Source organism: Cervus elaphus, chromosome 10 (genome assembly GCF_910594005.1).
Source record: "Cervus elaphus chromosome 10, mCerEla1.1, whole genome shotgun sequence".
Lineage (NCBI taxonomy): Eukaryota > Metazoa > Chordata > Mammalia > Artiodactyla > Cervidae > Cervus > Cervus elaphus.
In genome coordinates this window covers 14,978,129-14,992,772 of record NC_057824.1, presented here as the reverse complement: position 1 = coordinate 14,992,772, position 14,644 = coordinate 14,978,129, and the positions used below count along the sequence as shown (strand labels likewise).

Sequence of the window (14,644 nt, the reverse complement as noted above, 5' to 3'; positions counted from 1 at the left end):
CTTTGACTACAGAAGAGGAGGCAGGAGGTGACCTGCAGAAGAGGTGACCACGGAGGCCAAGGTGGGAGGCATGGTCTCACCTCACCTCACGCCAGGAAGAGCAGCTTGTATCTTGGAGGCAAAGATCAGTGTCCCTGCCAACAGCCTGACTCCAGCCCAGTGCCCCCAATTTCAGGTTTCTAGCCTTGAGTGGGTGCTCTGGCTGCAGGGAGAGGGGATGTGGACCCGCTGGGTGAAGTTGGTGGCAGAGACGGAGGGGAAGTGAGCCTGTTTCCTTTAAAGCCACTGTCACTGGGACTTGGGGTGAGAGGGAGGGTCAGCAGTGGGACTGAAACATCCTTTGTGTTTGAGTTGGGGTCACTGGAGGTGTTTGCTGAGACGAGATGGGGGTGTTTTGGCGCTGTGCCCGCAGGCACTTGGCTGTGGTGGTCAGGGTGAGCACTGCCCAGTGCCGTGGTCTCACCCTGGCCCTCCCTCCTGGCGCTGTGGTCTGTCTGTGGGCCATCCTGATGTCTTGAGAGCCCAGGGCAGCAGGACAGAGGGAGGTTCTCCAGGGATGAGTGAGGGGTGGGGGTGGGTGCAGCGACCCCTTATCCACTGTCCTGGTGGGCTAGGGGCCGGCCTCTGCCAGGAGGAGCAGCCAAGATCCTCGTGCAGCTGCGTTGACCTCGTCCTGGCTGCCCCAGGCGTCCGTGCCCGTGCCAGCCGGGACAGCTCAGGGACCGGTGGTGGAAGGGTCGGCCTCCCAGCACTGTCCTCCGCCCCCTCCCTGCAGGTTTTCCAGCTTGCAGCCCACCTGGTGTACTGGGGCAAGGCCATCGTCATCTACCCGCTGTGTGAGAACAATGTCTACATGCTGTCTCCCAACGCCAGCGTGTGTCTGTGAGTCCCTCTGGCTGCCAGGGCCCCCAGGTGGTGCTTCCAGCTCAGCCAGGACCGTGTCCCAGTTCTGGCCTGGTCCCGCTCCTCCAGCGCCACCCAGGCCCCTGCTGCTCTGCACTTGCAGCCTCTGGGAAAGGTCTGCGCCTGCCCACGCCTGCTGGCCAGTGGGCCCCAACAGGGTGCCTGCTGGGAGGTCAGGAGCCTGGGTCCTGACGTGGAGGCTCACAGGGGCTGCGGTGTGGGGAAGGCATCTGGGCTCTGTCCTCACTTCACCCTTCTGGCCCCCTCACTGCACTGGGCCCCCTTCTGCCCAGCGCGGGCTCGAGGCGAGGACGCAGATGCCTGACCGAGGGGAGGCCTCTCGAGCTCAGGGATCCTCACCCCATCCCCAGGTATTCCCCGCTCGCCGAGCAGTTCTCACGCCAATTTCCATCTCACGACCTGCCATCTGTCCTTGCAAAGTTCTCCTTGCCTGTCTCCTTGTCAGAATTCAGGAACCCCCTGGCCCCCCCTGTGCAGGAGGTGAGTCTTGGGAGCTGGGGGACCCAGGGACCAGCCACTTGGCTTTGGTCCCCGATTGATCCCAGGCCCGCAGAGTTGCTGCGCCCGGAGCCTGGGTTGGGGGCGGTGCTTGCGGCGTAGGTGGTACCTGCCCTGCCAGGAGCCGACTGCTGGCTAGGCTGTCTGCTGACACTTGGGCAGTGCCAGTCCCTGTGCGCACGGAGCCCTGTCTGCCCGTGGCAGGCAGTTCTCAGGGTCACGGTGGAGCTAAGAGGTCAGTGGGCAGGAGATCGTGACCACTCCTAGGACGACAGAGCCACCTGGGGGTCCTAGAATCGGGGACACAGGGTTTTGTTTTGCTGAGCCTGGGCCCTGCCCTCCCACTCCCTCTCCTGCTTGCCAGGGTCCCGGTGGCCACGGGGTCTGTGGGTATAAGTCTGAGCTCACAGACCCCCAGGATTTTCACGTGTGGGGCCTGGACAGGACGGGCCTGGGTCTGGGTCAGGGTGGTGAGGGGCTGGCAGGGGTGTGGGTGTGGCGTGGTGGCCACCAGGGAGGGGCGAGGCGTGGGGAACGAGCCAGCGAGTTGTGTGTTTGCAGCAGGACTGAGTGCGGCCTGGGTCCCAGAGCCAGGCCTCGCCCCTCCCCCACTCCAGCCTGCGCCCTGGGGCCCGGGGAGAGAGCCAGGTGGGACAGGAGAGAGCCAGGTGGGACAGACGGCAGAGATGGGCTGGTGTTTCCAAGGCTTTGTCTTCAAAGCGAATTGTAACAAGTGCCGGGGCTGGTAGGCGAACCCAGTCCTTAAAAGCAGCCCTTTCCTCCTGAAGTTGTGAGTGCAGAGAAGGGACCGTGTCAGTCACCATCTGGCCCTCCCGGGGTGGGGTGTGGTCTGCTCCAACCCCAGGCTGGAGGCTGGTCTCTTGGTCCCTTCACTTAGATGCTGAGCATGACTGTTCTAAATGCCGTCGTTCACGGCAACGTTGGTTTCCAGGAACAGTGCCAGGTTGTGCCAGCTGAATAGAAGGCACACTGTGTGCATCCTCCCCCTCCCCAGTGGTCCAGATGGCCGGTGGCTTTTCTTAGCTTGAGGGGAGCTGGTTCTGATTCTGCTGGGTCCTGGGTGAGGCCGCCTGCCTCCCTAACTCCCGCTTCAGGCCCTGAATGTGTGCAGGTGCTGGCGGGGTCTCCTGAAGTATTTACAGTCCTTTTCCATTTTCCTTGCTGTGACTGGGTCACACATGTTCACGGTACACCCGTGTGTCCATGCCTGCCCACCCCTCCCACCAAGGAACCCCAGCAACAGGAAGGTGGCATGTGGGTCTGAGGACGTGGATGCCCCCACACGGGGGTCCCTGTCCCCGGCAGGCTTTCCAGCCAACCCAGGGGAGGACTGTCTGCTCTCAGGGTGCAGGCCACGGGCAGGGTCCCCACAGAGCCCACGGGCTGGGAGAGGCGGCACAGCACGGTCCTGCCGGCTCTGGGCGCCCCCTCTGACTTCTGGGCGCCCCGCCTGCAGACGCAGCTCGTCCAGATGGTGGTGTGGCTGCTGCAGCGCCGGCTCCTCGTGCAGCTGCACACCTACGTCTGCCTGATGGCCGCGCCCAGCGAGGACGAGCCCCGCCCCCGCGAGGACGACGCGCCCCTGGCCGCCAGGGTGGGCGGCCGCAGCCTCAGCACGCCCAACGCCCTCAGCTTTGGCTCCCCAAGTAGGACTTCCTGCCCCTGGCATCTGTCTGGGGAGGGAGGGGGGTGGGCACCCGGGCGCCCTCGGGAGAGGCGGGCGGCCGGGAGGCCCGACGGGCGCCTGTGATTGACCACGACACCATCACAGGGCTGCACTCGAACCCCTGCTCACACCACCCTCTGGGCAGCTGTGTCCCCGCGTGGATGTCTCTTGCCCCGCTGGGCAGCTCTGCCTCGGGGGACGGGAGGTCCTCCCCTGCTTCCCTGAGGACAGGGCTCTGCCTTGCTGAGTCGGAGCAGCCTGGCCCAGTCTGGGGTTGGAGCAGACCACACCCCATCCCTGGAGGACCATTGAAACCTGCAGCCCCAGGGCCTGTGTGGAGATGGTGACTGACACGGTCCCTTCTCTGCAGAGCCATTCGGCCAGTGTCCCCCTAAGGCAGCAGCCCTGAGCCCAGGTCCCCGGCTTGGGGATGACTGGCTGGCACCTTCTCAGGCTCAGTGCTGCCCCCAGCCTGCCCAGGGCCCCGTTAGTGGGAGGGGCTGGATGACCCTGGGGTTTGGGGCAGCTCCCTGAGGGCGTGGCGGTGAGCTCCCAGATGGGTGTGGGTGACTGCAGGGCCGGGGCCGCCGCTCCCTGACTGGTGCCGGTTCTCAGCCAGCAGCGACGACATGACCCTCACTAGCCCCAGCATGGACAACTCCAGCGCTGAGCTGCTCCCCAGTGGGGACTCGCCACTGAACAGGAGGATGACGGAGAGCCTGCTGGCCAGCCTGTCCGAGCACGAGCGGGCCGCCATCCTCAGCGTGCCTGCGGCCCAGAACCCGGAGGACCTCCGCATGTTTGCCAGGTGGGGCGGGGCCCCGTGTGGAGAGAGACGGCAGCGGACCGCAGGACTGCTGCCTGCGTGTGGGGCGACTCCTGGACCTCCTTCCGAGGCTGCTTGCCACGTTATCCTTGTAGGGCTGGGCAGGGATCGGCCCAGGACGCTTGGCCTGGGGGCGGGGTGGGGCCTGAGGTCTGCACATCATGGGTGACACAGACTTGTCACCGCCAGCCCCGACCTGAGGGTATTGGGCATATGGTGTTCCGGGAGCATCAGGTTGTCAGCGGCCAAGCCTGCAGGCAAGACTCCCCCGAGCTGCAGCGGCCTGAAGGGTGGAAGCTACGGCTGCGCGACCACCCCCTCCTCCGCCGAGGGGCCGTGGTGGGAGCGGGTCCCGCAGGCTGTCCAAGCCCCCCGCCGTAGCTGTCCTCACACCCTCCTGCCCCCACCCCCGGCAGGCTCCTGCACTACTTCCGCGGCCGCCACCACCTGGAGGAGATCATGTACAATGAGAACACGCGGCGCTCCCAGCTGCTGGCGCTCGTGGACAAGTTCCGCAGCGTGCTGGTGGTGACCACCCACGAGGACCCGGTCATCGCCGTCTTCCAGGCCCTGCTCACGTGAGCTGGGCGGGGGCACTGCCTCTCAGCCCTGGCTCTCTCCCCCTGCGGGGCCTTGCTCTCCTCATCTTTGTCTTCAGGACAGCCTCAGACGCCCTGGGCTGGGAAGGTGAAGCTCGAGGCAGGGGTGTGACCAGCACGCGGGCCTCTTGAGGGCTGCATGCCTCCCACGCGGTTCTGCCTGTGTCCCTCGCCACCCTGTCTGCCTGTGGGCACCCTCCCTAGCTCCACCCTCCCCACTGTCCTGTGTTGGCCTCCCGGAGGCTGTGGCCTAGCGGTCTCCTCCATGGCCATCTGAGGCAACAGGACCTGGCTCAGGACGTCCTGTGGGGAGTTGCTCTCTCTGCTTCCCATGGGGGTGCGTCTGCCAGGGTGGCCTCAGGCCTGAGAGAAGGTGGGCACAGTGGCCCTGGGTCCTCCCGGAGCAGAGCTGGCTGCCAGGGGGGCTCTGGCCAAGGTGCAAGGGACACTTTTCTAGAAACAGCGTTTATTTCGTTTGTAAACAATTAAAGTCCTTGTGGGAGCAGGCCGTGGCTCCAGCCTGTGTGTCCCGCTCTGCTGCCCTGTCCACCACGCTGACCCAGGGGCTGCCCCGCACATAGAAGCGCAGGGGCTTCTGGGCCCACTCGCCAGCCTGCCCTATGCCCACACGGGCTGCCACCACCACGGCCGGCTCACTGGGAGTGGGGGGGCCCTGCTCCAGCCACACAGACTCGTCCCTGGCCAGGTCACGCTGGTCGAAGCTCCTGTCGATGGCCAGGGCCTGGCATAGCTTGGAGGGGCCGTTGCAGAGCTCACGGTCTTTGAGGGCTCGTCCAGCAGTGCCTTTGCGGAGGGCGTGGCGAAGCTGCCGCATGGCCTCCAGGCCCCCCAGGGGCTCCAGCGCTCGGAGCAGGACACATGCCCCGTCCCCTGTGGGAGATGAAGCTTCCAGGCTGTGGTCCTCCTACCCAAGGCCCGACCAGGGGGACACCTGTGCTCACTCTCTGCCCAGACCCTCTGCCTGCCACCCGTCCTGCTCACCTGTGCCTCCTACGGGCACCTCTGGCTGCCTGCCCACCAGCTGGGGAGGGAGCTCCCTGGCTTCCTCTGGTTTGCGTGACTGGCACTAACTGTAAGGTCGGTAGGCAATGGAAGCCCCAGAGATGGCCCCCCACAGGCATGGTCCCCCCCACCAGGCCCCAACCATCTGCCCATGGGAGCAGCCCCCAGTGCACACGGGGTGCAGGTGAGCCCTACCCCATGACCCAGTGGGGAGAGGTGCCAATAGCCCCCCACCTCGGCCCCCCTCCCCCCCAGGCCACTGAGGGATGGCCGACACCCAGGGCCTGGGATTCCCCAGAGAAGACACCCCGTCCAGAGCCCTTGACCCCCAGCTGAGCACAGGGGTCCCTCTCTGGGCCCAGGATCTGCCCCGCCCGCTGGGATCTGAGGGGCTCAGCCCAACGCGTGGCCAGGCCAGTCCCTCCCGGGCCTGAGCCACACAGGGCTTCCCATCAGCACCCAGGAGCTGGCCTCCTGCACAGCCTGCAAGCCTTAACCAGCCACTTTTGAAAGCACGTCAGGACGGCCCGAGGGTGCCTAGGCCTGGGCTCTAGTCCCTTCGTGATTCCTGGGCCCGCCCTCACCAGCTGCACGGCTCCCTGTGGCTCCACCAAGCGCGCTGGGTGCCACCTGCACACAGGTCAGGGGCGCAGCTCATCCCTCTCTGAGGACGTGTGTGAGTGCAGCCCCAGCTCTTCCCACCAGGCCTCCCCGTCCTCCCCCCGGCCCCGCCCCTCACCTGCACCAGCTGCCCAGTCTCCGCCAGGCCCCGAGTCCCCGCAGGCACAGACCGGCCCAGCTGCCTCTGCCTCCCTCCTGGATGACGCCTGGCCCCGGCTGTCTGCACCCTGCAGTTTTCTGCTCCACCACCTCCCTCATCTGTCCGGTCTAACTGTACCCCGGAAAACGCCTTCCCTTCTCACCAACCACAGCCTCTCGTCCAAGTGCAGTGTCCCCTCACATTAGGGGTTGGTTCTAATGCCAAAGAAAAGTTTGGTGACTGGAAGGTTCTCCAGGAGATAACAGGCCCCCCGGGCGGTCCCTATCACTCAGCTGCACACACCACCTGCCTTCTGTGGGGCCAGGTGCAGGGCCAGTCAGGGCTCCCCGCATCCTCCAGCCCGTGGCTTGCACTCAGCATCTGCAGCCATCCACTCTGGGTGATCACAACTTGTACGTCACTGGAGTTCTCCAGTGTGACCGGCAGCCCTGACGTCCCCAAGTCTTCATCTTGGGATGGAGGCTCAGCAGACAGGCGCTGGGACTGGCTGGCCAGAGTAGGCTGCCAGGCACTTCCTTCCCAGCACAGACCCCCCAGAAAACAGAGGTGGCTACCCACGAAGGGCCTGATGGGTCCCTCAACGAGGGGGAGCTCTAGATCAGCCTCTCTCCGTTTGGCACCACTGACCCCGGGGCCATGATTCTCTGTGGAGGTGGCCGTCCTGCGTGTTGTGAACGGTGCGCACCCTCCCTGACCCCTGCGCATGGGAAGCACAGCACCCAGGGCTCTGACGGCCGAGAACACCGGACGTTGCCTCACGTTCCCCACGGTGGCAGGGTCATCCCTGCTGAGGCCCCGTGACTGCCCACTGGCAAGGCTCCTGCCCGAGCCCAGTGCACCCCAAATCGATCGCACCATTGTTTCCCCACAGTCAGCCCCTCCAAATCCTCCCTGGGCCAGCCGCGACACCAGCGGCCACCCGGGGGCTCCTGCACCTGCCTGCTCTGGGTTCAGGGCGACCTCTGTCCCACGGGCCCCCGGCGCCTCTGAGCCACTGGCAATGCAGCCAGGGCTGACACCGCAGCTTCGCTCCCAAGGTGCCCCTGGCTGACACCTGCCCCCGGTCCTCCTCACCTCGGCTGGAGACGTTCATGCAGAAATACATGCCATAGATGAGATACACGTAGAGGGTTCCGGGCTTCATGAACATGCTACGGTTGCGGGGGGTCTGCCGGCCGCCCCTTGAATGGGCAGCTTCATCCTCTGGCCCCAAGTATGCCTCAGTCTCCACAATGCGGCCGCGGAGCTCTGTGCCGTCATCCAGCCGTCGGACTAAGATCTGCTTGGGAGGAAGAAGGGTGCTCGTTTCCTGCTGATGGCCCACAGCCTGGATGCCCCTCCCAGCTGGGGACGTCCTGGGTCGGCCCACGGTGCCCCCTATCCCGCTTGGCCGCCGGCCACAGGCCCTGCTCAGCGAGTGTCCCGTCCACAGGGCGCGGCCAGCCTGGGCCAGCCAGGGCCGGGGTGCGCTCAGCACCAGCTAGTCCTCGCGCCTCCTCTCCTGGGGGCCTGCTCTCCCCGCCCAATGCCCCTGGACTTGACGCTTGGCCTGGGGCTGAGCGGTGTGACGGGCACAGGGCCCTGCCTGGGATTCCAGGGCCTGTGGAGCTCTCCACCCCGCCCAACTGCAAAGGGCTGTCGTGCTCAGCACCCACCCAGCCAGCTCTGAAAGCAGCAGGACCAGCTGCCCCACGGTGCCCCCAGCCCCGGAGTCAGCACAGGCAGCGGGCCGGGGAGGCGGGCCTGGCGGTGGCTGCCTTGGACAGCACCCTGGGGCGGGGACTGGGTGGGGGACAGAGGCTGGCTGAGGACAGGACGAGGGTGGCTGTCAGGGGCTGTCCCCTGGGGCCAGCAGAGCACCAAGGAGAGCAGGCCTCAGGGGAGCCAGGGCCCTGAGGAGCGCTGGGCACGCCAGGGCTGGGCCCGCCCCGCCTGGAGCCCCCGTGCCTGACGCCTGCACCATGCGGCACTGCGGCATGGCCCTGGGAATGGCTGTCTGCTGCCGTGTCTGCAGCCCCAGGTCTAACTCAACCAGGGTTCACGGTGGAGTCTCAGGGACGGCCACCTCCCCAGGACGTTCTCAGCACCTGCCTTGTCCTTAGGCCAGAGCAATCGATCGGATGGCCAGGCCACTGCCCCTTAACCCATGGAGCCCACTGTGTCTGGCCAGGGTCAGGAAACAGCCTGACAGTTTCCGTGCCGCAGTGGGGTGGGCGGAGCCTCCCGCAGCCCTGTGCTCGCAGTCTGCTCCTGCCCTGGATCTCAGGACCATCTCTCAGACAGCAGGTGTCCGCTGCCCCTCAGCCCCATCACAAACATCTCCTGCTTGCTGGTGGGGGTCCCAAGAGGACCCTTCTCAGCCCACGAGGTGACAGAGTGGTCTCGGCTGTTCTGGCAACCTGTAGCTCCTTGTACTGACCTGCCTGAGGATGAGTGCATGACCCAAGCCTAGGATGGGCTCTAGGAAGGACATCCACTGGGAGGGTATGAGAAAGGTTCTCCTCCCGAAGGAAAGAGGCATATGAGATAAGACCCTCCCTTCTCTGCTGGACCCTGCCCTGTCCACCCTCAGGCTCAAACGGGCATGACGGGAGCCCAGGGGGAGCCTGTGAGGGCCTGGGGTCCTCAACGGGACACTGGACTCACCTGCCCCCATGTCGCTTCGTGTGAGATCATAACCTCTCCTAACTCCATGTGCTTTCAGGACCTCTTGGCCCCTGCAGCTCAGAGCGTCCTCAGGGGAACAGACTGCTCCCTTCTTGACAAATGCACACTTGAGGTCATGCTCCACTAGCTTACATTTTAGGATCTGTTCTTGGCATCAGTTTTCAAATAGCCACAGAAACTGACTCTCCTTGGCTATTTTAACCTAACGGTAGGCTCACTAAAGGACACGATGTAGCCACAGAGCCTCCAGGATGACCAGAAAGCCAGGGCTCAGGTTTGGCACCAGGACTATAGCCCGATGGTGCTCCAGACAGATGTGGCACATGCTGTGTGCACACTGCCTGGAGCAGGCTTCCCTGTGGGCCCTGGGCATCTGGCGCCCACCCCAAGGGCCGGGGCTGCAGGGGCTGCCAGGAAGCCAGCCAGTGGTGAGGAAGAGGCTGTCGTCAGACCGTCCCGATGCAGAACAGCCTGTGCGCCGTGGCCTCGGCTGCCGTGTGTGTAAGGCGCTACACACACAGACCAACTCCAGCAGGGCAGTGGCTGTGCCAGGCGACACAGGGCCAGCAGGGACGGTAGTCCTTGTGAGAAACCTGCCTGCCCTGCAGGCATCCCAGGCGGACCAGGGCCAGCACGCTCACGCCCCAAGTGGAAAGTCCGATGCTGCAGCTGCTGCCTCCTCACCCTCACTGCCCAGAGCAGGCAGGCACCCCAACAACCTTGGCATTCTTCTCAGTTGACCCTGCACCCAGCCCCTGCCCCAGGTGACTCAGGTGAAGCTCCTCAGGGCATGTGTGGGCAAAGCTGCTGACTGCGTGAGGACACGCAGGGCCAAGTCAGGGACGTGAACCCAGCGGGAAGAGGGCTGTGCCCACAGACGCTGCCCGGTGGTGACTCTTCATACGGAGGCCATGCTGCTACATTTCCATTACCTGTCCGAGAAACGCCCGGGCCAGGGACACTGCGGGCTGGTCGAAAAATGCTGATCCCAGGCGAGCAGGATGGCCCTCTGGGCTTGAGAAATAGATGCTGCGTGTGGGGCCCAGGGTTGCGGGCGGCCCCAGGTGCAGCTCCTTGGGAGAAGGTTTCTGGGTCCCATCTGATGGGCTCTGATGCCGCCTGGCCTTCAACAGTCGCTGCTTTTTCTGCCCCATTGTGCAGGAAAGCTGAAATGGGAAAGGACAAAATCATCTGGGGAGGACAGATGGTTGTTCAGTGAAGTCAGGAGCTCGAGGACTCATTCAACTGCCTGCCTGTCCACCTCCTCATCTGCAGAATGGGGGCAACCAGCTGCAGACAACGCCGCACCTGACATGCTCCGCCCAGGCGGGGCCCGGAGGCCGTGGGAGAGGACCGCACGTGAAGGCAGTGACAAGGCAGCCACTCTGCCCCGCGAGCTGTCTGTACACAGCACTTAGGCAGCTCAGTGGCAGAGGGCTTCAGGGCCTGGGGAGGGGGCAGTGGCACCCAGGCCTGGGTCAGCGCTGGTCCCCGCTGACTGCCACTTGTCACACGGTCCCCAAGTGGACTTCTGAGCTTCTGAGCCCTTGGCACCCAACCCTGACCAGGAATGTTAAGTCAGTTGTGACCCTAGTGGGGCCTTGGCCGGGGAACAGACTGGGGGTCGAGTCATCCACACCCCTTCCCCCCATCGGCAGGACTCCTGCTGTGCCTGACCCCTCCTGCAAGGGCCCAGAAGGCCTGACACCCCCGTGGGTGAGCACCAGGTCGCCTGTTTCCTTGGCTCAGGACACCCCTGATGAGTCCCCAGCTGTCCTGTGGCTCATGACTCAGGATGTCAGAATAAGGGGAAGTGAAGCAAAGATGAGGTCCCAGGAGTGAGGAGGCTCCACCGAGACCAGCACACTGTCTGCCTCCCAGCTGCTGCTGCAGGCCCAGGGACTTGACCACACACCCTCAGTCATGCTGGGACCAGCCAGTCTCCCAGGGAAGATGCAGGTGAGCACTGGGGCCTGGAGACCCTCCTCTGGGGTCGATTCCAGTGCCTCCCTGGCATGCGACCAACCCATTATCTTTAACCTAAGTGCTGACACTGTATGTTGTCCGGAGCCACTGGTCAGCTGAGAACGGACGCTGATGTGACCGTGCCTGTGGCCCAGCCCGTCTTCCAACACCGAGCGTGGGCTCGTGCTCCGGGACGCTGCAGCCCCACTCTTCAGCCCAGGTTTGGCTCCCGGCCTGCCCGAGGCTCCGGGGTGACTCTGGGTCTCTGCCCTGTCCCACCCTGGGCAGTGGGGGCTCATAGAGCTGCCCCGGGAGGGAGGCTCAGAGAGGCCTCGGTTCAGACCCTCGGGCTGAGGAGTGGGGTGAACCTGCTGTTGCACCCAAGAGTGACAGCTGCCCCAGAAAGTGACCTAATGTCTGTGCCTGTTTCACCTGCAGAAAGGGAACCAACTGTCTCACAGGGTGGTCCTGAGAATAAAACGAGAAGCCAGGGAAGTACTCAGCCAGCCTAAAGCGAACACTCACTGATGTTAGGAAGAAACACCCTCACCAGAGCGCCTCTGGGCAAAACCTGGGGAGGAGGGTCTCTTGCCAGGCTGGGCCGCCCCAAGGGAGGGCAGAAAACAGCCGCCTGGAAGGAGGCGCCCAAGACACCTGCCAGCCCTCCGTCAAAACCTGGGCGAACAGGGTCAGTTACAGGGAGAGTGTTTATCCGTCGGGGACACGCACTGGAGGGAGCGGTGTGCGGAAGTAGCCTCTCGGGTCACGTCTGCGGCAGGCGGGCTCCGGGCAAGGGCCGTGTGAGCCGGGCCGTGTGCCCAGCACGTAACCAGGCAACCGGGCTCGGTCTCTCCTTCCTGGAGGCCTCGGGCTGGGCCTCGACTCTGCTGCTGGCAAATGAGGCGGCCGAGCGGGTCCGACCCCGCCGGCAGGGCTCATCTAGAGACTGCACACGCAGAGGGGCGGCCCGGGGGCATGTTACTGGCTCCCGCTCAGGGCTCACCGCGGAGGGGCTGCGACTCCGGGGAGGGTCTCAGCCCAGAGCCTGTCCTTCGGCCGTGCGCCCTGGGAGGGACACGCTCCCGGGGCACGCACTCACCTGGGCCCCGCGACGCGTAGGCATCCGGCGGCTCCGCCGCGGCTCCGGGCGTGAGGACCCGCCGGCGCGGAGCCCACCCGGAAGCCCACCCGGAAGCCCCGCCCGGCCCGGGGGTGGAGCCGGCGCCTGCGCGGAGGAGGGCGGAAAGCCGGCTGCGGGCGGGGGGAGCGGGGGGGGCGGGGGGGGGCGGGGGAGCGGGGCGGGAGCCGGTACGGGTCCGCCTCGGCGCGGGTGGAGGCCGGCCTGGGGACCCGCGTTTCCCGCTGGCGCCCCTGCCTGGCGCTCCACCTCCTATCTTGGACGAAGCCCGCGGCTGCTGGAACGCTTGCGGTGTGAGGGGGAGCAGCCAGCTGGGGTGAAGGGGAGCCCCGGGCTCCTCACCTCTCCCAGTGGCATGCCCCCCCCCCCCGCCGCCCCCGCCACACTTGCACCCTGCCCCACCCTCCCCCGCCGCAGCCGCAGAACGCACTCCTCCACCAGCTGGTGGTCAGACCTCCAAAAGGCCTGCTCTCTTAGGAGCCTTGACCTTGACTGGGCCCCGGCTGGAGGTGTGGTGGTTTTGGGGTACACGTGGAGTGCGCCTGAGGGAGGGGGCATGGGAGCCGTGGTCCTTGAGACAGCCTTCCTGGACTGCGGACGCGCATTACCTAGGGGGCATTTGGGTGGAGAGGATAGATTGGATGAGGGAGTGGGCCAGGAAGACTTTGTCCAGGAGGTGGACCCAGGCCTTTCTGGAAATGCCACCACCCCCAACACTTACGGGTGGTTCCCAGGACACTGTCTCGGCAGTGGGACCCCCACCCCTCCCACCACCTAAGGAGGCTGAGAGGAGCCTGCACAGTTCTGGGGGTGAGCGGGCTGGAGTGGAGTGAGGCCAGCAGGAGGGCTGTGGAGACCCCTGACCACCACCCTTCCTGCAGGGCAGCGGCTGGGGGCGCTGTGAGGTGCGTCACTGCCCTTTGGGGCCACGTGGGGAACAGCTCTCTGACTGGGTCACCCTGGCCCTGTGAGGGGTACCCACGGGGCCTTGGGGAGCAGCTGGGCAAAGGATGGTGTGGGGGTGGGGGGAGGTACCAGGGCCTGTGGCGGCCGGGATGCACATGGCGCCTGGTCGGCAAGTCCAGCTGGGAGAACCCTGGTCTCCAGTTCCTCCTCCTTCTCCTCAGACCAGCCCAGGGGCTCAGCTCCAGCGCTGGCCCAGGCTGGGGCCCAGCTGTGCACCCCCACCTCCCAGGGCCCCCACGGGGACTTCCTGCGGAGGGAGGGGCAGCCTTGCAGCGCCTGCTGGAAGCCGCTCAGCTGTGTGTGGCACCAAGGGCAGCTTCCTTCCGGGGCTGGGCAATGTGTCGTCAGTGTGAACTTGTGAGGCAGGCCTGGATGTGACTCCCACCCTTCTTTCCTCCTCACCGGCTGCAGCCTTTCTGCCCCAACAATGCCTCCCCCTTCCGGCCTTCCTGTGTGCCCAGCCTCCCTCCCCCTTCCCTGAGGCAAACTGAGGCCACAGTTGGGCCCATCCTCCTGGGGGGCCAGGGGCACGGTGGTGGCTGCTGTTTTGGATTCGTTTTTATTTCAATTTCACGAATGGTGCGTGGACCTTGTAGAAATCTCGGGAGTTCACCCATTCCTTCAGGACGTCTAATCCCCAACTTGAAGAGAGTTTTGGAGGGCAGCCCAGAGGGAGGAGACGGGCTGGAGCCAGCAGCCCCTTCTCCAGATGTTCAGCCCAAGTGCAGGGCCTTGCACAACCTCTGCCCCCTCCCGCCTGCAGGCCCCCCCCCCCCCCGCCACCTCCTCCGGCCCCCCACTTCCTGCTTTGTGGTCTGAGGCTCCACCACAGGCAGGAAGTGGTGAGGTGGTGGGCTGCGTGTTCCCACTGTGGCCTACAGGGCGGGCGGTGGGCTGGCTGGGGTGAGAAGCGGGTGCTCGGCAGGAGGAGGGGACTAGGGCCTTCTCCTCTGTCCACCGTGTGCCTGCCTGCTGGGCTGGGAGAGGCTCCTTGGAGGAAGCCCCCAGTGCTCTGAAAGGGGTTGGTGCCTGGGGGAGCTGCTCTGCGCCCTGGAGGGAATGGCGGTCTCTGAGCCTTGAAAGGACAGTGGCTCCATGAGCTCCCACCCAGCACACTGCTCGTGGGCCTTCTCTCTGTGCGGGGGCAGCCGACGCTGCCAAAGGGGCTGCACTGTCTCTGAAGCTGCAGCAGGGCCGCCTCAGGCGGGGGCCTCTGTGGCCGACGGGCCCGGGGTATGCGGTCAGCCCCCCGGCCGTGTCTCCCCTTCCTGGGGCTGTGCTGCCAATGCTGACCCCTGGGGGCCAGGTGCTCAGGGCCCCTTTGCCAGGCCCCGAGACATGGGGAGGGGCAGCTGCTTCAAATAGCTAGTGACTTCAGGCCACTGGCTGGCCTGGCCCACTGCTGCCTCCTCCCCAAATAGCCAGGGGCTGGTCCTGGGCTCATTCAGGTCCCCAAAGTTCAGGCCTGCTGAGCTAATTCCAGGGTGGCTGGTAGGGATGCCTCTCAGTGGTCGGGCCCCCACCCCCTCGGGTCCTAGAGTGCCATCTGCAGGCAGGGAGTGGTCCAGAC

At 65.5% G+C, this 14,644-nt stretch overlaps 2 protein-coding genes across 4 annotated transcripts in view; one reads left to right on the top strand and one right to left on the bottom strand.

Annotated features, from left to right (window-relative positions):
• NPRL3 (NPR3 like, GATOR1 complex subunit) overlaps window positions 1-5,040 on the top strand; it is a 32,242-nt gene extending 27,202 nt beyond the window's left edge. Inside the window, exons 9-13 of one of the 2 annotated variants that reach the window (XM_043915686.1) lie at window positions 776-882; window positions 1,275-1,404; window positions 2,900-3,089; window positions 3,725-3,917; window positions 4,352-5,040. In XM_043915686.1, coding sequence (XP_043771621.1) covers window positions 776-882; window positions 1,275-1,404; window positions 2,900-3,089; window positions 3,725-3,917; window positions 4,352-4,517 — 786 coding nt within the window. In that variant the 3' untranslated portion in view covers window positions 4,518-5,040. Of the gene's footprint in view, window positions 1-775; window positions 883-1,274; window positions 1,405-2,899; window positions 3,090-3,724; window positions 3,918-4,351 lie in introns of those variants that run through there. The other variant, XM_043915687.1, reaches the window with a different exon arrangement.
• MPG (N-methylpurine DNA glycosylase) lies at window positions 4,984-12,192 on the bottom strand. Of its 2 annotated transcripts, none has more exons than XM_043915689.1 (4): window positions 12,070-12,192; window positions 9,938-10,171; window positions 7,413-7,617; window positions 4,984-5,425 (listed from the first exon to the last, which is right to left on the bottom strand). In XM_043915689.1, exons 1-4 carry the CDS (start codon window positions 12,091-12,093, stop codon window positions 5,001-5,003), a joined length of 888 nt encoding a protein of 295 aa, XP_043771624.1. In that variant the 5' UTR covers window positions 12,094-12,192; the 3' UTR covers window positions 4,984-5,000. The 2 variants fall into 2 exon arrangements, with proteins under 2 accessions (XP_043771624.1, XP_043771623.1); XM_043915688.1 differs by lacking the exon at window positions 12,070-12,192 and adding an exon at window positions 11,700-11,990.
• Between the last annotated feature and the right edge of the window lie 2,452 nt (window positions 12,193-14,644).